At 57.6% G+C, this 20,499-nt stretch overlaps 1 protein-coding gene across 4 annotated transcripts in view; it reads right to left on the bottom strand.

Annotated features, from left to right (window-relative positions):
• STARD8 (StAR related lipid transfer domain containing 8) overlaps positions 1 to 20,499 on the bottom strand; it is a 52,385-nt gene that overhangs the window by 28,752 nt on the left and 3,134 nt on the right. Inside the window, exons 1-2 of one of the 4 annotated variants that reach the window (XM_056491080.1) lie at positions 14,708 to 14,899; positions 12,145 to 12,178 (exon numbers count right to left, since the gene is read on the bottom strand). In XM_056491080.1, coding sequence (XP_056347055.1) covers positions 12,145 to 12,178; positions 14,708 to 14,752 — 79 coding nt within the window. In that variant the 5' untranslated portion in view covers positions 14,753 to 14,899. Of the gene's footprint in view, positions 1 to 2,491; positions 2,664 to 7,706; positions 7,880 to 12,144; positions 12,179 to 14,707; positions 14,900 to 20,499 lie in introns of those variants that run through there. The other 3 variants (XM_056491077.1, XM_056491078.1, XM_056491082.1) reach the window with 3 other exon arrangements.

Genomic DNA, 20,499 nt, shown 5'->3' with positions numbered 1-20,499 from the left:
TTCGTGCTCAGTTCACCTGAGGCATGGTTTGGGGAGCTGTTCCCGTGGCTCCTCCTGCCTTGGGGAACCATTGCTGCTGCAGCAGGACCAGCATAGGCACAGCGTGGGATGGGAATACTGGCAGAGCAATGGGATCACAGCTTTTACAGCCCCCATGCCACTTCTAAAGCTTCTTACATGCACAGAAACAGCTCAGCTTTCATCCCTGGGCTCTGGTAATCCTTGTCACCCAATGGGCAGAAGGGATGGAGCAACATCTCTGCTCTGGGGCTGGGGAGAGGAAAGGAGACCCCTGTGTTAGGGGATGCTCTGGCACAGGGCAGGAGTCCCACCACACCACAGGACCCCCCAGCTCCCCATGAATCAGGGCCCCAGCAACCACTCCAAAGGCATTCCCTTCCCCACAGCCCCACTGCCAGCACACTGCCTGAATTTGGGGATTAAACTCCCACAGACACCAAATGCAAAAGCCCCTCCAAAGCCACGCTGAGGGCAAAGGCAAACCCCAAACCCCTGCAACAGGCAAACTATCTCAGGCTTTTCCAGGGGTGATCACTTGAAGGAAGGAGACTCTGTTCTCTCTGCTGGCAGTGATTTACCCTCGGCACCGCCTGGCCCTTCAGTGCCAGCCAACTTCCCAGCCTGGTCCTTCTGCCCAAAGTCACGCAGCAACCTCTGCATGCCCTCGGGGAAAGGGCGACCTTTCGTTCCCCCACTCACTTCAGCTGCCTCTGAGAACCTTCAAATCTTTTTGAAATTAGTACAAAACCAAAGGGAAGTACTGACGTGCCCTTGGGCACAACCACATTTTGTTCTCTTGCGAAAGGGAACCGCTGGCAGCCTGTGCTGGGGTTTGGGCACTGGAGGCGATGCAGACAAGGAATGCTCAACAGAAGCACGGCTGGATTATGCAGTCAGTCTTTTATCAGAAAAGGATTTCTTGGAGGAAGTGCAAGCACATGGCAGGAACGTGAGCTGCTCCTCTGAAGGAGCTTTGATACCTGCTCTGGGCTGGGACTTCATGTTTTGCCACACATGGAAGATACTGACAAGCTTTCAGGATAAGGGTGGGAGCTGATTTTTTCCCTGCAAGGATGGAGGGAGACTGATGGGATGAGCTGATCCGTGGTCCCTGCTGCTGTTGGTACACACGTGCCTAGAGTGGCAAGGGGTGGCTGCACAGCCACCTCCCCAGCTGGGCTTTGGTGAGAATGCAAACAGAACAAGGCACAGCCATTGATAACAATTCACATATGCAAGTGGAAAAGAGTGTGGATTTCTGCCAAAAATCCATGATATGCACTCCAACACCCAGGGACTGTACAAAGGTCTTTGAGTAGAAGAGGCTCTGCTGCCCTCGGCACACGGAGCATTCGAGAACACAAACCACAAATGCAAAGGCACAAAGAGCTGGTGTTTGAGCTCGGCAGGATCAAACAGCTCCTGAGGAAGCAGCCTCTCACCTTGGCAGCACGCTGCTGCAGAGCAGGGCTGGGTCACAGCCTGACGAATGACACACGCACAGCAAACCCATCCATCCCTACCAGTGACAAAGGCTTCTAAAGGAGCCAAGCCGCTGCAAACATGTGCACAGGCACTGAAAGCCAGGCCTGCAGTTTCTCCAAGAACTCACTGACTCTCTGAATCAGATGGCAAATCCGTGTTTAACCAGGCAGCGGGCTGCTTGCACTAATCCCAGGTAGAGGAGGTGAGGAGGAGCCCTGGGAAGAGCCAGGTGGCCCAAACCCCAATCCTCCCGAGCCCTGGTCAGCACGGCCGAGCCGAGAGCTGAACATGCCAAACCCCAAAGGCAGCAGCGGTTCTGGCCCCACGCAGAGCCCTGACTCAGCCGGCAGTGACACAGGGATCCAGTTACTGCACGAGGCTGTCAGGAGCTGCTGAACCAGCTCCAAGCTTCTCACCCTGCCCAGGGGGCAACAGCCACCTCACCCAGGCACTGTGTCCCTCCCAGCACATCCCACCTGTGGCATTCGGGTGCTGCTGGAGGCAGCGGGGCTGAGCAGCGTTCTCTGGAGCCACAGGTGAATCACAGAATTTATTTGGGTTAGAAAAGCCCACTGTGACCACCGAGCCCAGCTGTCCCCCAGCACTGCCAAGGCCACCACTAACCCACGTCCCCAAGTGCCACAGCTACACGGCTGTTCAATCCCTCCAAGGACAGTGACTCCACCACTACCTTGGGCAGCCTGTGCCCGAGGGACAATCCTTTCAGAGAAGGAATTGCTCCTAATATTCACCTAAACCTCCCCGAGCACAACCTGAGGCCACTGTATCTCTCCATCACCTCCTGTCTACTTACCCCATTACACACAGAGCTGTAAGGGGTTTCAGGAAGGGATTCTGCCATGCGTGTGCAGCATTGGGAGCACAGCCCAGCCCGAGCAGACAGCAGATTGCTGGGTGCTTTCTCCCAAAACCCTGTCTCTCCTCTGCCCTCGCTCCCCGCACACAACCAAGGTTCCCCATTTACCTTCAGGCTGTGCCCCGTCCAGCCGCGCTCTCGGGGGACCTGTCGAGGGAGGGGGAGCAGAGAGGGTCTGGAGGAGGCTGGGGGCGCAGAGGGGTGCCCGGGCCCCGGCGGGGCGGGTCGGGCAGTGCCAGCCGAGCTGCGGCTGTTGTCGGTGTGAGCCCGGCAGCGGCAGGTGCGGGGCTGTGCCGCGGGACCGCCCGCGATCCGCCTCCCAGCCGCGATCCGCCTCTCCATCCCCGGCACCGCCCCGTGCGGGGCTCCCGCTGTCGCGACAGAACAGCGACACGGAGATGCTCCGAGGGCTGGAGCCCCTCTGCCAGGAGCCAGGCTCGGGGTGTTCACCTGGAGAAAGCTCCAGGGAGACCATAGAGACCCTCCGAGAGAGTTTGGGACAAGGAATGGAAAGACAGAACAAGGGGGAATGGCTTCTCACTGAAAAAGAGAAGGGTTAGGTGGGATATTGGGGTGAAATTCTTCCCTGTGAGGGTGGGGAGGCCCTGGCGCAGGTCGCCCAGAGAAGCTGTGGCTGCCCCATCCCTGGAAGTGTCCAAGGTCAGCTTGGATGGGGCTTGGAGCAAGCTGGGATTGAGGAAGGGGTCCCTGCCCAGGCAGAGGTTGGAACGAGATGATCTTTAAGGTCCCTTCCCACACAAACCATTCTGGGATTCTGTGCCACACGTGGAATCAGTAGAACCCAAACCCTGTCCATGTCCCACACTGCCCCAAGCCCCCGTGTCGCCCCAGCTTCAGCCATCCCACTCCCAGACCAGCACAGCAAGGGCAGGGCCTGGCCTGGCCCGTGGGACTGCAGGATGGGGACACCAGCAGCTGCCACCTCCCTGCAGGGCTGAGCACCCTCAGGCTGTTCCCCCCACAAAGAGGCACCCCAGGACAATGTCTGGACACAGCTGGCTGTCCCCAGCTCTCCCTGTGTGTCAGTCCCAGCAGATGGAACAGCTGGGGTGGAAGCCACAGTGAGACATTGCAAGGACAAGTGGGGCTGCTGGCAGGGACTCGTGTCCCCAAAAATCCCCTTGCACTGCTCTGTACTTACTACACAGAGTGAGGAGGAATTTTCTTCACGGCACACACACCTCACCACCTGGCTCTGGACCACACACTCCTGTCACATCAGAGGGGCACAGCCACAGGTGATTTGCAAGAGAGAAAAACAGTGCTTGAAATGGACTTGAAGGAGGAATTTTTTGTGAGCAATGAGAGATGAAAGGGCTGGAGGTCAGGAAGCACCAGCCTGAACATGGAGGGAGAGAGGGAGGCAGAGGGTGAGATGGAGGCAGAGATCTGGGATGGGATGACCAGAAAATCAGGATAGGGACCAGGTACGTTGCAGGGATGCCAGAAACCAGGTTTCCTCTGGAAATCACTGCTTGGAGGGATGCCCAAGCTCCCAACACGGGAGAATCAAGTTAAAAAACAGGATTTTTCCCCATTGTTTTCATAGTCTGAGAGGCACATCTCCTTCCTTCCTTCCCAAGCTCCTGATTCTTCCCACCAGCCTCCCTCCTGCCTCTGCCTTGCCACAGCCCCCCTGCCCCGGCTCTCACCACGGAGGGAAGAGACTCCAGCACAGGCTCAATGCGGCTCTTGTTGGCTACAGAGTGAGAGCCCCTCACCAGCTGGACCCCAGGGGCGGGCAGGGGGTGGCAGGGGGGTGACAGCAGGCAGCCAGTGTCCCCCGGGGTCAGCCCCAGCGAAGGGAGAAGATGTTGATCTGGGGGCATCACTGGAAGGTCATTTAAACAAGGAATGAAAACACCCGCGGGCAGAGGAGGGGTCGGGGGACCCAGGCGAGCCTTGACCCCCACAAATCCCAAGAGTCCAGGCTGATGGGGAGGGGAGAAAAAGAGACAGAGGGCGAGCAAAGCCTCTGGAAACACGATGGGTGCAGAGCCTGGGCGTGCTGACCAAGTCCCCAGCCGGGATGCTTATTTCATCCCGTTGGTCCCAGCACGCTGACAACCGCTGGAAAAGCGCCGGGCTCAGAGGTTTCAGGCATTTTTTCCGCTCGTTCCTTGCGTGAAGCAGGAACAAGGGAGGGTGTGGAGGCGCAGGGCAGGAAATGTCGCGGAGACGCGGAGCTGGAAAGAGGCGGCGGCGGCGGCAGCGCGGGGCTCCCGAAGGGACGCGGCCCCACAGGACACGGCTCCCTCTGCTGACCCCGCACACCGAACCTCCCCGAGAGCCACAGCGAGGAAACGGCGGAAAGGGAGAAAAACTGCTCCGAATCCACGGGGAAAACACCTTTGCTCCAGCTGGGAACCCCCCGCAGAAGGGGAAGCCGCGGACACATCCTGAGCCAGCCCGGCTTGGACTTTTCACTGCTGCTCTTCTCCAACAACCCAAATAAATGGGAGGGGGGGAAAAAAGCTTACAGGTTTTTTACAGAGATCAGAAAGGCACCCATAGGGGATGGGGTCTGGGGCACGTGTGTCACACCCAGCTGCCAGGGACTCCTGCTCTGCTAATGCATTATCCATGGCTCCTGTTTTTCCACTGCTGTGGATGGAGAATAGGAGAAACTCCTGTTGTTTTCACACAAAGGGTGTCACGTCCTGGCAGAGCTGGCCTAGCCTGTACTGGCATCCTTGCCTACCTTGGCATGCCCCATTTATCTCTGTCCAGCCACCCAAGTGCAGAACACTTGGCTTTTCCCAATCCCCAGGCCTAAAAGCATCACCCAGGCGCTGCCACTGCTGTCACTGCAGCCCTTCCAACCACAGGGTACCCAGCAAATCCAGGCACACAGGACATCCCCAACACCCCTGAGAAACGTGAATCTGCAGCACAGAGAGCCCAGAAACCACCTTTGCCCCATCCACCTGGAGCTTCCAGCACCACAGGGATGTTTCAGTGCTGGCCTCAGCACTGAGCCTCACACCAGCAAGAGGTGAGCACAGCAGCTCCAGCCAGGAGGAGGAGGATGGCTTCAAAGTCCTTCATGAGAGGAAAATCAGGGGTAAGAGGTTGAGTAGCACACCCGAAATGGCAGCTGGAGCCGTGCTGCCAGCTGCACGAACACAGCAGGCGGGATCTCACCATGCCAAATTCCCTGGCTTCCAAAGGAGGAGAGCGAGAGGGAGGAAAAGAGAAGCTCAGAGACACACACAACAGCATCATTCATGGGAGCTGGGTTTGTGCAACAAGGGTCCTGTGTCTGGCTCGGAGCTCCGGGCAATTAAAACAGCAGCCACAGATCTAGGAGAAACAGCAGGAATTCATCTGAGGAATCCGGATTATGTGGCCACTGCTGAAGCAGAGCAGAAAGTCCCCAGCTCCTGGAAGGCAAAATGCTGGCAAGTGATGAGCAACCAGCTCCACTATCCAACTGTTCCTGCCTCACCTATCCGAGTCAGAGCCTCCTGTTGCCACATCGGGGGTGGGGGGATTACTGCTGCTGCTCCTGCCTCCAAGGGGAGCGTGAAGACCCCATCCCCAGCCCACACGTGGACCTGGCTGCAGCAGGCAGGGGCAGGAGGGACTCGGTGCTGCAGGCAAGCCAAGCAGCCTGTGCTCCCAAAGGTAAGGGCGGTGCTTTGCAAGTCTAAGAACGTGGTTTTCCATTCTGCTCCATCCTTGGAAGCACGCACGGGATTACCCGCACATGTGAAAAGAGACAAGATGCTGAGCAATCTCGTGAAAATCTCCCTGGCAGGGCTGGCTCCTGGGAGCAACCACAGACCCTCCAGGAAACCCCAGAGAGGATCTGTGTGCTCCCTGCTCTCATGTGGATGATCCCAAAAAAATCTCCTGTTCCCTGCAGGGACTTTGTCCCCTCATCAGCGGGGCCAACAGCCCTTGGCTACAGCTTGTCACATGTGCCAGCACTGAGCCGGGCAACATCACTAGCACGGGGTCCAGCAGTGGGAGATCTTTAGAGAACTCCACTTCTCCCTCGCCTACGACAAATTAAGCTTCTCATCCCTGAGGAATAGCCCCTGTCCACCCAGCATGTTTTGGGCCATTCCTGAAGGGATCATTTATGAGCAGAAAGAATGAGTCTCCAGGTGTGAGATGGAATTGTTCACTAAGCATCACAGCCGATGGAGAAACCAGGCAGCAGCAGTTTCCCCTTCACACAACCCAAAATAAATGGCTTTCAAGATCATTACCCACACCCTGTTATCACAGGCATCTTTACAAGCCACATCAAACCAGTTTTAGCACTGGAGTTCCTAATGAACAAAAACTCCCTAAGCATTTTCACAGCCTTGACAAGACGACTGATACAAGCATCATTAAAATGCTTTCCATTAAAATACAAAATAATGCTCTTTCTTTGATGAAAAGTGGAAGCTCTTTTCACCTGACCGACCCTCAGGCGGGTGATCTGCTTTACCAGTCGGCTCAGAACAGTCCCCGCATCGGGCTTTGGGATCAGCGTCACTCAGACAGCCGGGCACGGCCCGGAACACCACAAAAATCGCTCGGTTTGGAAGGAAAGAAGAACCCGAGCCCCTCAGCCGCATTCCCTGTGCGCGCTCTTGGCATCCACAGCCCTGACACGCACGGAGCCCGCACAGCAAACGAGGCGTGCCCGCTCTCGGGCTGCTCGCAGCCCCGCACCGAGAGAGCCCCGCAGCTCCGAGCTCCGCAGGGCCCCGCACTCACTCACCTGCCCCGGGCCCCGCACTCACTCACTCACTGTCCCGGCCCCGCACTCACTCACTGTCCCGGCCCCGCACTCGCTCACTGTCCCGGCCCCGCACTCGCTCACTGTCCCGGCCCCGCACTCACTCACTGTCCCGGCCCCGCACTCACTCACTGTCCCGGCCCCGCACTCGCTCACTGTCCCGGCCCCGCACTCACTCACTGTCCCGGCCCCGCACTCGCTCACTCACTGTCCCGGCCCCGCACTCACTCACTCACTCACTGTCCCGGCCCCGCACTCACTCACTCGCTCACTGTCCCGGCCCCGCACTCACTCACTCACTGTCCCGGCCCCGCACTCACTCACTCACTGTCCCGGCCCCGCACTCACTCACTGTCCCGGCCCCGCACTCACTCACTGTCCCGGCCCCGCACTCGCTCACTGTCCCGGCCCCGCACTCACTCACTCACTGTCCCGGCCCCGCACTCACTCACTCACTGTCCCGGCCCCGCACTCACTCACTCACTGTCCCGGCCCCGCACTCGCTCACTCACTGTCCCAGCCCCGCACTCGCTCACTCACTGTCCCGGCCCCGCACTCGCTCACCTGCCCGCCCGCGCCGTCCCCTCCCGCACGGAGCCGCGGCCGCGGCGCGGCGGAGCCGCAGCCCCAAGGAGCGCCCGGAGCTCCAGCGCGGAGCCGCGACCCCCGGCCCGTCCCGGAGACCCATCGCTGCCGCGGCGGGACGGCGGAGAGCGGCGGCTCCTCCCCCGCCGGGATGCGGGCACGGCACCGGGGCCGCTCCCGGGGAACGCCCGCTCCCCTTCCGCCCGTTCCCGGCGCCTCCCGCAGCATCCCCGGGACGCGCCACTCGGGATCCAGCTCAGCCCCTTCCCCGGGTCGGGCATCGCCAGGGGCGAGTGAAGGTGATGCTGAGGCACGTGTTCCACCTGCATCCTCCCAAAACTGAGTCACCCCCATCCCGGGGCCGCCCCGCGCTCGCTGCCGCCTCCGCTGCCGGGGGCGGGCGGGTGTTCAAAGCCCTGCGGACGCGCCGGGCAGGGCTCAGGGGCTCTTCATTAAGAAGAGAAGGAATTAACGTGATCAGACTGGCCTGCCAACACCTCACGCTGCTTTTTCCCCATCTGACCTCTCGGGCTTTGAAAACAAACTCCCGTGAGCATCACACAGCCCCAGGAGGCTCCCACAGCCCCACGCCTGCTCCCTTTGCAGCAGCTTTGCCCAGAAGGACAGAGGGGCTGCTTCAGGGACAGGATTACCTTCCTGTGCACGTTAAGGCAGTTTGCACGTCAAAGTTCTGACCAAAGAAAAACCATTGTCCAGCCAAACCTTTCCGCCAGTTTTCAGTGTATTTTCTCATGATAATTTCAGGGAAATGACCACACTCGGAACTTCCCTCTCAATCTTTTCAGTCCCATGCAAACCACTCGAGGATACAGATAGAAATGTACCTTCCTGCCTGCAGCTACTTTCCAGTCAGTCTCAATCACTCCTTGCTGCCATGGGAAAAACTTGGTGACACTGTGTGCATGAGGTGGCTGAAGGGGCCTTTCCCCAGCTCATTCCCTGCACTTTCCACATGCTCTGGAGCTCACCAACACAGAAAAACCTTCTCTCTAACCCAGGCTCTTCCTTTCTGGCCTTCAAAGAAAGGAAAATCCCCCAACCTGTGAGCGGATCCTGCTGTCCAGAGGGGGGAATCTGTATTTTGTTAGCTACAGGAAATGGGAAAACTTCCAGCCCTGGAATTAAAGCCCAGAAGGAAGGAGCTGAGCTGGGGGAGGGGTCTCTGTCACTGCAGCATCAGGGGGTCAGAGCTACACAAATTTTACAGGCAAAGGGACACAAGAATGAAAACTGGTGATTCACCAGCCAAGCCTGAACCCTGAGGGCAGGGAAGAGGAAGAGGAAGGAGCAGCACAGAATCCCCTCATCACATGTCCCACCAAAACCACAAATAATCACATTCGGTTCAGCTTTTCTACTTCCCACCTCTCTGACCCACACCCAACCTCATGACTGCCTTTTCCAAGAGCAGCAGTTTCTCAACAAGTTCCAGAAGTGCCCAGAATGGTCCCTGCTGCCATGTCCAGCGTCCCACCCACTCCACGGGTCCCCTCTGATCTCCCTGGCTCTGATGCCACAGCCAGAGCAGCAGCACTGGTCCCTGCATGCCCACACATCCCAGGACAGCCCCCTGCCAGCCCCCAGCCCCTCTCCCTTCCAACACACTCAGACAAAGACAAAACCAGATCCCAGTCTGTGTTTCTGCCCCCGAACCCACACGCATGGGCTCAGGTCAGGTGAGGAACAGGGGCCTCGTGCTCAGGCCACAAACCCACCGAGTCAGAGCAGGAGATTTTTGTGTGAGGAGAGAAGAACAGCTCAGCTGTGACAACACATCAACAACAGCTAAATTTAGCAGGTTATTTTCGGTAATCCAGATGCTGGGTAAATACAACCTTATTATTTCACGCAGGGGCAAAAGTTCAGCCGAGTCCCTTGTGCTGCTTTTCCCTGTTAGTTCACCACATGCAGCCACAGGAGCCCACCCTGAAATGCTGCAATGTCACCACTGTCTGGCTCTGCTGGCAGGAGCCACCAGCTCTGTCCCTGTCCCTTAGCAGCAAGAGGAGCCACTGCTCCATGACACAGGCAGAGCACCTCCCAATCCCTTTTGGAGGGGCCTGGTGCTGCTGTTGGTAGGAATTCATTCTGAGGATGCAGTTTTCAGGTGCATGGCCAGGCTGTGAGCCTTTCCTTTCTTCAAGCTTTTCCTTTCTGCTCAGTCCAGAACAATACATGGGAAGTGAATGCTGGAGAGGAAGCAGAGGGTTAGGAAATCCATGGAAACCCGACCCAGCTGGGATTGCTCCAATGGTTTGGTTTGGTTTGGGGGCTCTGTGCCCCACCCAGCCAAGGGTGCTGCCTGAGGGGGCTGCAAGGTGGGCCAGGGAGGGGGAGTAGGGACACAGGAGTCTCCATGTGCTGTGGAAGCTGAAATATCACCTCCAAGAAGGGCAGATGAAACCAAAGTTGTTTTCCACCATCACTGCAGAGCTGCCATGGCATACCCAGGATTTGAATGGTGGGGGAAGCCACAGTGACCTCACCCAGCCAGTGTTCAACCACAGCTCCAAACAGGGGACTGGGAATGGGTCTGCCCATGCCTGGAAAGCAGCTCAGGGAGTTGGCCAGGTGTGCTGGCAGAGCAGCAGTGCTGAAGGGGGAAAGTCAGAGGCAAGCTCTGGGAATTGATGGAAGAGACACTTTGCCAAGAGCTACTGGGATAAACCAGAACCAACTCCACCCTGTCTCATGCCACCATTGTGCCACCCATCCAAAGAGACCGAAAATCATCATAAGGGAAGGAATGGCATCCCCCAAGCCCATGGCCTGAATGCCCCCTTTGTCCCTCCATCTTCTGGGGACAATGAGTGAAGAGGACAGCAGGGATGTGTCCTGGCCCCTTCCCAGTAGAGGGCACAGCCCCCTGCAGGCTTGCTCCCTGTCCAGTGTAATCCATGGGAAAGGGAGAACTCCAGCCTGCCCCAGGCACCGTGCTGCTGCAGGTCACAGTGACACCAGGAGTGTCACATCAAGCCACAGGTGACAAATCCCACAGTGAGAAACTGCAGCTGCTCAGGCCATGAGGCTCCTGCTCAGGCCATAAGGCTCCTGCTCAGGCCATGAGGCTCCTGCTCAGGACACGAGGCTCCTGCTCCTCCTGCCCCCAGAGCCCGTGGCTGCCCAGCATCCCTCCAGCAGCCAGAGCTGGGACAGGGACATCTGACAGGCAGGTGTCAGCTGGGGTCATGCGAGTGTCATTGAGCCTTCACCAGGAGAGACCTGGATTCTACAGACGGTTTTAACCAAGGGGAAAACACCTACAAACATCCTTTGCCCCAAAATCCCCGTTACAGTGTGATCCATAGGAGCCTTCCATCCCCTTCCCTTCCACAGGGCTCTTTAACTCTTTTTAACAAGCTCTTGACATTTATGTTCTTAATCTGTCCTGTGCAAGGGCCAGAGACCACCCAAGATACCTCTGGGGCTCTCTCACAAAGCACCTCTTGTTACCCAGAGCTCTCCTGTGCTCTGGGCTCTCACTGGCCAGACTCAGAGCTCACTTCACTCCTACATGAGTGAAACCAAGAGGCCCTCAGTGCATCATCCCTCAGGCAGGGAACTGCCTGGAGATCCCCAGGCACATCCCATGGGCTCTCTTCTCATGGTGCCAGGGCTCCAGCCAGCAGTGTGGGCAGCCCCATTGCCCCCAGCTCTGACACTGGAGCTGCCACCCACAGCCTGTCCTGAGCCCTGTCCCCAAAGCAGCAGAGCCACCCCAGCTCCAACTCCCTTCACTTCCAGGACCACCAGAACCAATGGCTACGGGCTGTCCTGTGCAGATGGGACAGATTTAACTCTGGGGGTGTCACTGCACAAAGACCCCCATGGCACCAACCAGTGGGATGATGAAAGGCAGGACCTCCTGCCACACTCCCATCCCTGGTTCCTGGTTCTGCTGGCACACACACCCTCCTCCTCTTGCTCCCAGAGACCACCACCAGCCTCCCCAGCACCCAGGGACCCCTCATGGCAGGGCAGCCCCAAGCCCAGCCTCCATCCCCACCCTGGCAGAAGATGTTCAGAGCAGCAGCAGCCGTGCACAATCCCCATGGATCAGCAGCTGCACTGAGAGTCCCTCCTGCCCCACAGTCACACAAAGCTGAGGGGCTCTGAGCCGGGGGTGACCTTCCTGCCCATGGCACTGCAGTGCCAAGGCTCTGGAGCTCCCCATGGGATTATCTGCTGAGCACAAAGCTCCTCACCACAAAAACAGGAGGAACTGAAAAGGAACCAAGGTCCCGTGCAAATATATTCTCTTGAAAACAACAGTTTTGGGGAAAAAAAATCACACTGCTGGCAGAAGAACCCAGCAAGGGGACACTCCTCTTCCCATGACCCCTGCTCACCCCACAGCAAGGGCGCTCCTGCCCCAAAAATTATTGCTGCAGCTTACCTGCATCTTTTTTATCTTCTAACAACGAGAATTTCTGTGAAAAGAAAAAAAAAGAAAGAAACAAAACAGGAATATTTTTTTTATCATTTTGATTCTCACATTTGTGGAATGCTACCTCTCACATCTGAGCTTGGTCCCTGCTCCAACCTCCCCTCTGCCCAGAGGTGACCTGAGACCAGCAGTGCTGATCCAGAGCTGGGACCAGCAATAGCCACAGCACAAGCAGGGCCCTGGCAATGGCTTCTCCCAAGGGCATCAGCCCCACTGGTTTCAAAACACCACTGCCACTGCCAAGGGCCCTGGGCAAACATGGTGTGCCCAGCACAAACCCAGCACCCACGAGAAATGGGATTCACAGCAGCAGCAGCAGCAGAGCCTCAGCAGCACTTGGGAGACAGCAGCAATTTGCAGAGGTGGAGGAGCAGCAGCAGGTCCCCCACTCCCAGTCCTGAGGTGAGCACAGAGCCCAGGATGCTCCCCAGTGTCTCTCTGGGTGCAGATGAGCCCCTCCAGCAGCCAGAGGTGCCGTGGGATCACTGCAGGAATGTGCTGTGCTGCTGAGCCGGACTTTCCCACGGACCCCCAGGACTCCTCTTCCTGCCGGGCAGCAGGGCTGAGGATGAGCCAGGACAGGCTTAACCATGTCCCTGCTGCTGTGCAGCACTGCCTGCCTGAGGGCTGCCATCACCAGGGCTGGAGTCATCACTGTGACCCCACAGTGTACCTGTGTCCACAGGAGAGGTCACCCAGCTCCTCTGGATCCTTTGGCATTGCCCAATCTGTCCCCACACCTTCCTTTTCCCATGAAATCTTCCACCAGCCACAGATCCACCTCATTTAACTTGGAAAGCTTTAATCCCACAGAGCCCAGCACGCTTCTCCCTGTTCAAGAAATTCCTCAGCAAGGAAGGTGAGAATTCCACGCCTGGTCGTGGTGAGCAGCTGAGCAGCACTGGCATGGGGAGGAGAGCAAGCCCAGGCTGAAGCAGAAGCCTCAGCCCTACAGGAGGCCACTGGTGTCCACTGAAGGCAACCAGGAGGGTGGTGCCCTGGCCAGCTGGGCCACCAGACCCACCAGACCCCAGGTTGGGATAAAGCCAGTGGACTGCTGGGTGCTTCCAAGGAGGCTGAAAACTGTGGGCAGCAGAATCTGTGCAGGCCAGGCTGGAGCCATCCCAAGCTGCAGCTCTGCCAGTGGCCATGCAGGACCTGGTGTCCATGTCTGTGCCACCACCAGCACGATGGCAATGCCAGCAGGCAGCACACAGGGTTAATGAGCAGGGTTAATGAGGACAGCTAAGCTCTCCAGAGACAGCAGGGACGAGACAGCAGGGACAAGACAGCCACTAATATTACCAATGAATTTCACAAATGTCATTTTTAGACTCAACTATTTTAAGCATTGCACTGAATGCCCGGGGGACAGCGTGCATTCCACATCCATTTCACCACAGCAGATCCACTCACCCAGCACAGCCCGGTGTACAGCACTGCCTGTAAAGGGATTTCACCACTTTTCCCAATTTGAAATCCCAAAATTCACACTAACTACAGCTCCACAGCCTCCCCAGCTCACCTCCCAACACACTGCATAGGCTGGGACACAACAAACCAACAGTGATCAGGAACTGCCAGGGAGAGTCGTTTGTTATTAAGGTGACAGATGAAGAATTAAACCCTAATGAAAAATCTTGGATGCCACGCCATGAGAACTGCTGCTGCAGGAAATTAAAACCGGGGGCCCTTGGCCTTGCTGCTCCTTTGTCATCCTGCTCAGAGCTGCCCTGACCCTCCAGGTCGGCCGTGGTCCCACAGCCACGCCACGGGTGACCTGAGCCTCTGGGGTTGGAAGCACGTTCCAGCCCGGCCACAGCACACAAGGAGGCACAGCTGGACCCTCCTGGCATGTGCTGACCACCTCGGGGGGCTGAGGGTGCACAGACACACACACACACACACACACACACACACACACACACACACACACACACAGACACACACACACACAGAGACACAGACACACACAGACACAGACACACACACACACACACATACACGTTCCAGCCCGGCCACAGCACACAAGGAGGCACAGCTGGACCCTCCTGGCATGTGCTGACCACCTCGGGGGGCTGAGGGTGCACAGACACACACACACACACACACACACAGACACACACACACACAGACACACACACACACAGACACACACACACACAGAGACACAGAAACACACAGACACAGACACACACACACACACACATACACACACACAAGACACACAGACACAGACACACACAGACACACACACACACACATACACACACACACACAGCACCGCCAGGCACAGCCCGCTGCCGGGACACGGTGACGCAGTAAAGGGCAGCGGGCGAGCTTAGGGCACAGGGACCAGCGCACCTACACATGGCCCAGCCAAAATTAAATCCTCTGACATGCACGTGGGGTGAGCACGACACCCGCAGAGCAGACTCGACCGCGAGCAAGCTGAGCGCCCCGGGGACGCGGAGGGTGCCAGGGACAGACCCTTGGAGCAGCGCTCCCTTACCTTGGCTCTTTTGAAGCAAGCCCAGAAGAAATCCAGCAATGGCATGATGTGCGGGCGGGGGCTCGGCAGACCCCCCCTAGACCCCGGAGCTGCTCCCGGCCGCGGGGAGAGCCCCCCCGGGCACCCCCATGGCAGAGCGCAGAGCCCGGTGCGGGCAGAGCCCCGAGCGGGCAGCGCAGCAGCGGCCGGAGCGCAGGGACGGAGGGAGGAGCGGGAGGCAGCGGCGGAGGCGGGCCAGCATTCAAACCCTGCACCGTTATTCAGTTGGTTGGGAACGGGCTTGGACGCGATTGAAATTCCCCGAAGATTGCGAGTTTTAAACAGCTCCAGGCTTTCCTTCCTGCCTGGAGCGCTCCGGGCTGCTCCCACTCGCAGGCAGTGGGAAGGGGCAAGGGGTGGGCGACACTCCCGAGCAGGAGAAGGGGGAGTTTGGCTGTCAAAGGCACATGTAGGACACTAGAAACCCAAACCCTGGACGGTTCAGATTGTCACCCCGGTCCTGCCCGGGCTGACTGGCAGCTCCCCTGCGAGGCACAAGGTGTACCCAGCCGCGGTGCCATCCCTGCGTGCTCAGGTGCTGCTGGCCTCACCGCGGGCACAGAGCAGGGGCACCCAGGGCTGGCCTGCTGGTGGAATCCCAGCGGGGCAATCCCCCCAGGGGAATTGGGAATTCACAGGGGAATCCCCCCAGCCATCAAGTACAGCTGAGCCCTTCACTCCAGCTATCCACAGCTCCTCATGTGCCTTCTGCAAACATCATTCATTCACAAGCACCACAATAAAAGGTCATGTCACAAACACTGGGGCCAGGATTCTTCCTGAGGGCACATAAGAACACCCCACAAACTGGTGGTTTGTGTCAGCAGTTCAGAAGGAGCAAGGGCAGATCCACAGTGATGCCTGGGCTCAGCTCTGCTCCCACAGGACTCTTGGTGGCTGTCACCCACCCTGGAGTGGCATCAGGCTTTGCAGTGGCACCGCTCCCACCACTGCCCATCTCAGGCTGGTGCCAGCTCCACTCTGACAGGACCTGCAGACAGAAACACGAGCCAGAGCACAATGGCCCTGCTCAGGGTGTGACACGTCTGTACCCAACCCCCAGCAGCTGGTGCCTGTGGCAGCTGTGTCCAGTGCCACGTGTCAGACAGGGCAGCCAGGATGGGGTGCTGGGGCCCCAAACCATAAGGATAAGGCAAGGACAAAAAGCACAGCAGAGCTGGAGCAGATGTATCTGCCTGGAGAGGATGGCACGAGGCACTGCCAGCATGCAGCATCCAGCAGACCTGACCAGCAGCAGGCCCTGGACTGGCAGCAGTGCCCTGGTGGCACTGGCACACTCTGCCATGCCCAGCTCAGCCCCAGCGTGGCCCCAGCAGCAGCTCACAGGCAGCACCAGCTCTGGCTCCAGCTGCTTCCTTCCATCTCCCCCTCACTCATTCCTCAGAGGGCTCTGGCACTGCTCCCAGCCTTGGCACCAGCTGCAGCTCCTCACCCTGCCCCCTGCATTACTGGTGTTACTGGGCCAGTGCAGCAGCGCTGGGGACACCAAGGCACAGCACAAGCTTTGTACATCAATCCCTTTTCTCCTCCCTTAAAAACCCAGGGCTGGAAGACAGGCTCACCTCTACAGCATGTTGCTCACCAGGGTAACATCTCCTAGGAAGGATTTTCCCCACAGGATTTAAAGCCCAACGCTACTGCCCACCCTCCATAACTCACCCACTGCTGCCTCAAGGGCTGCAGTTTTTACCCAAGGACTTGCAAATAATCCCCTGCAGGGATGAAGGCAGCTGGGCACTGCCCACAGCCAGACATCCCCACTCAGCTCACTGGGCACTGCTGTCACAGGGCACCGCTGCCAGGGGACCACCACTATGGTCAGGACATGGAAGGACACAACCAGCACAGCATCCTGTGAAAGGCCCTGCCATCAGCATTCCCAGGAGCCCAAGGAGACTCTTCAATGATTCTACAGGCTCTGGGACATCTGGGCCTGGGCTGAAGGCAGCTCTCACAGGAGGGACTGTCCCTTCAGAGAGGCAGGCACTGCCAGGCTTGGTGGCACTGGGCTCCTCTTCCCATCAGGGGCTGACCCTTCAGCACCGTGTGTTGTTCTGGAGCAGGACAGGCCCCTGCCTGCTCCAGCTGGCACAGGCAGGGCACTGGAGGGCAGACAGACACCCAACCATCCATCCATCCATCTGTCTGTCCACCAGAGGAGGTGGCTCTGTCCTGCCCCAAACCAGGCAAGCCCTTGCAGACGGGGGGTAGCCCTTTTTCTTGAGCCATAACCCTGCCAGGACCCAGAGAATTGTCCCTGCTCTCTCCAGTGGCATCGGGTCTTTCTCCCACTGCCTCCAGAAGCCAAAAAAGCCAGGCCAGCACAAATAGAAGCAGGCTGTCTCCTTCCCAGGCCTGGGAGACAAACCACAGCGGTTTCTGCATACTTGTGTAGCTTCTTCCTACCCGGTCATCCCAAAAGCATTCCAGTAATGCTGCATCTTGGATCCTTCCTCAGCATGCCAGGACACTGTCCTCGGCAGGAATAGCTCCTGGGGACTGGATGCATGGGGAAGTGGCAGGAGCTGTGCACACCAAATGGTATTTCTACTGAGTGCACAGGGACACAGACCCCACAGCTGCATTTGGCTCTTCCCAAAATTCCTGATGTATCCACTCTGCAGACAAGTTTTCAGGACAAGCAAAAGCAATATCCATTCATACTATAAATAAATATATGTGTGTGCATGTGTGTGTGTCACTATGCTCCTCAGACCCAAATGAGAATCCATTTTAAACTTGAGTTTATTTTAAGAAGCTGATTCTAAGGAAAATGTCGCCCTGTACACATTCACTAAGAGCTGCCCACAGTGCTGAGAGCTGAGAGTGCCACCAGGATGTCACCAACCATCCCCAGCAGCGCCACGCACATCCCGGTTCTCCGAAAGTCACGGGATAGGGCCGGTATTTTGGAGGCAGGTACAGCCTATTCCCACTACAGATCATTGCCTGGAGGCTGCCCTGTCGGCACGGCCGGAGCTATTTCTGTGTCCTGATGAGCGATCGCTGTCCCGGCTGTCGCACGGGATCAGTGACAGCTCGGGCCGGTGGCCGTGTCCCCGCCGGCACCGGGCAGGCTGCGGGCGGTGGGCACACGGGGATTTTCCACTTTCCGCCGTGCACAGGCATTTCCCGAGGCTGGGAAGGGCCGAGCTGGCGTTTCCCCATTAGCATAGCGGGAACAGGGACCCTTTTCTTCTCCCGACGCCGGACTCGGGGCGGGTGCTGGCGGTGCTGGGGCTGTGACACCACGAGGGCGCTGGGAGAGGGACGAGGGGAGGGAGAACACGGGGAAACTGCTTCCCCGGGAGGAGGACATGGGCTGAACCCCTCCCGAGAGGGGGCAGCGAGGCTGTGCCCGGGAAGGGCCGGCACACAGAACCCCATGGAACACCACAGCTCCAGCCCAAGAGGCCGAATGTCTCTGCTGCCACCAGAGGCACGAGCAGAGCACAAGCAGCCAGCTGAGAGATGCTCAAGGGCAGCAGAAAACACTCCCCAGCTGCCCCATGCCACCAGTGAGCCCCCTGCCCACTTGCCACCACTGCTTCCCCGTTAAAAAGTTCCTAATTTGAAATAATCCCGATGTGCTCCGGTCTCCAGTGGCTCAGGGGTGGGATGTGCTGGGCAAGGACAGAGTGAGGGCGCAGGACACACGGGATTGTTGCACAAGCCTCCAGCGCTGAGGGAAGGCTTCTCTCCGGGATGGATAATTAGGCAATTACTTAATCCCCACGTGCAGCTCCTGCGGCAGAAGGAAGCGCTCGGGTGAGCAGGGCAGTGCCCCCGAGAGCCTCCAAGGGCATCAATCCCCCCACCCCACAGGGATGGAGCAGCCAGCCAGTCCCATGGCATCCCCCAGAGTGTCCCTTCCCAAGGACTGAGGCAGCACACGGGGGTGTCCCCTCTCCCAGCACTGCTGGCCCTTGTGTCCTGATGAAGCGTCACCCTCCAAAGCCGTGACACTTTTGCTTAGCCCAGATGTGCACTGGGGACTCCCAGAGACAAGCCAAGGGCTCATGGCCTCATCCAGCTGCAGGAAGGCCCCTGCACTCCCTGTCCCCAGCACGGGTCTGTGCTGCATTTCCCCACACAGGATGCTACAGTTTGCAAACACCAGTGAGAGAATTCACAAACACCGGCTGATTTAGCACACACACAAAACCAAACAAACTTTGCAGCTGACTAATCCTCACAGACTGGCAAAACCTTCCAGTTTCACTGAAAAAAACCAGTCCATGACAGTTTTGGGGAATTTCTGGTGCACCAACTGGGGGGGGGTGTTCCTGCCCCAATTCCCAGAGACAGAAAGCTTGGGGAGCTTAACAGGGGCCTGGGGCTGTGCTCAGCATGATGCTACTTTAATTTAATTAAATTTAAATGCACTTAAAAGAGTATTACTGACATGGTGACATTTTTGAGATACTATAGACAAGATACACAAATTACAAATAGACATGAGTGATACTGAAGGAAACTGAGGTTTTTTGAGAGCTGTTGAATTGAATTCCCATTCAATTTTAGCTCAATTTGTTTCAAGCACCCAAGAGTTACTGTCTGGGAGCATCTAGAGAGACTCCCACCAGGACAGAACTCCAAATAAAACCTGCTGCTACTGCTCTCTAGTTCTCTTCAAGATGCCTTTGTGAAAACAAGAAATATAAATCAGGCTTAAGTACAAAAGGAGACATAAGCAGAATGCTCACCAGGCAGTTTTTCCTACCCCTGGGAATAGCACAGAGCTGCTGGAGCCTGGCTGGGACATTAATCCTGGGACATTAATCCCCTGCCCCCAAGGCAGGCACCAGAGCAGCCCAAGGAATTGCAGCAGTTCTTATTATTAGCTGGAGCAGGGAGGCTCCGTGGCAAAATGCCTGAGTGTGGCATGGGGCAGGCTGGCAGCACATGTGTGTACTCACACTCACACTCACACTCACCCTGGTACTGCCACTGACAGCACACTCAGCTAAAAAACAGCCAGGGTGACAGGGACACCTCCTCCTCCTCTGGCTGGCACGATGAAATGCCATTTAATAAACTACATCTGAGCTGCTTGGGTATTTTTGCACATAGTTCTGGTGACAGCTGCTGTCTGGGGAGGATCCCAGTCCTAATTCTGGCCGAGGGTTGGGATTAACTCCCAGGACAGAAGAATCTTGTGAGGTGCAGGGCTGGCTCCCTGTGAGGGCAGGTGTCTGCAAGATGAATCCCTGGCATGAATTCACACCAGCCTCCTCTCACTCATGGAGGGCTGTGCCATTCATGTACCAACTTTTGCACACCCAAATCCAGAGATAAACCCTGTCCAGTGCAGCTTCTTGGGCAGAACTGGGGACGTGGCATCAGGTCTGGGACACAGGATGGGGGACTCAACAGCTCCTGAGTGCCAACAATCAATCCCCTGATAGCTCCAAGCATGCAGCCCCAGAGCAGGTGGGAGCATGGAGGTGACAGACCCAGGGGTTTTTGCAAGGCCACCAGTGCCCAGTTTGTCACACTCTGGTCTCTGGAGGATTGTCACCACGACCCACTGCCTGGCTCCACCACAGTGCAGAGACCAGTGGTAGGAGACCCTCCCTTGCCCTCAGGAGCCTGGGGTTGCTGTCAAACCCCACCAGAGCCAGGCTGGTCTTGTGGGCACCCCGAGAGCAGAGCACTGCAAAGCTGAGGGGGCTCAGGGCAGCACTGGGGGCTGGCAGGGACATGGGGCTCCTCCCTGTCAGGAGCATCAG

Source organism: Oenanthe melanoleuca, chromosome 4A (genome assembly GCF_029582105.1).
Source record: "Oenanthe melanoleuca isolate GR-GAL-2019-014 chromosome 4A, OMel1.0, whole genome shotgun sequence".
In the NCBI taxonomy this organism is placed as follows: domain Eukaryota; kingdom Metazoa; phylum Chordata; class Aves; order Passeriformes; family Muscicapidae; genus Oenanthe; species Oenanthe melanoleuca.
The sequence above is the reverse complement of the archived record's forward strand: the minus strand, read 5'-3'. Positions and strand labels throughout refer to the sequence as shown.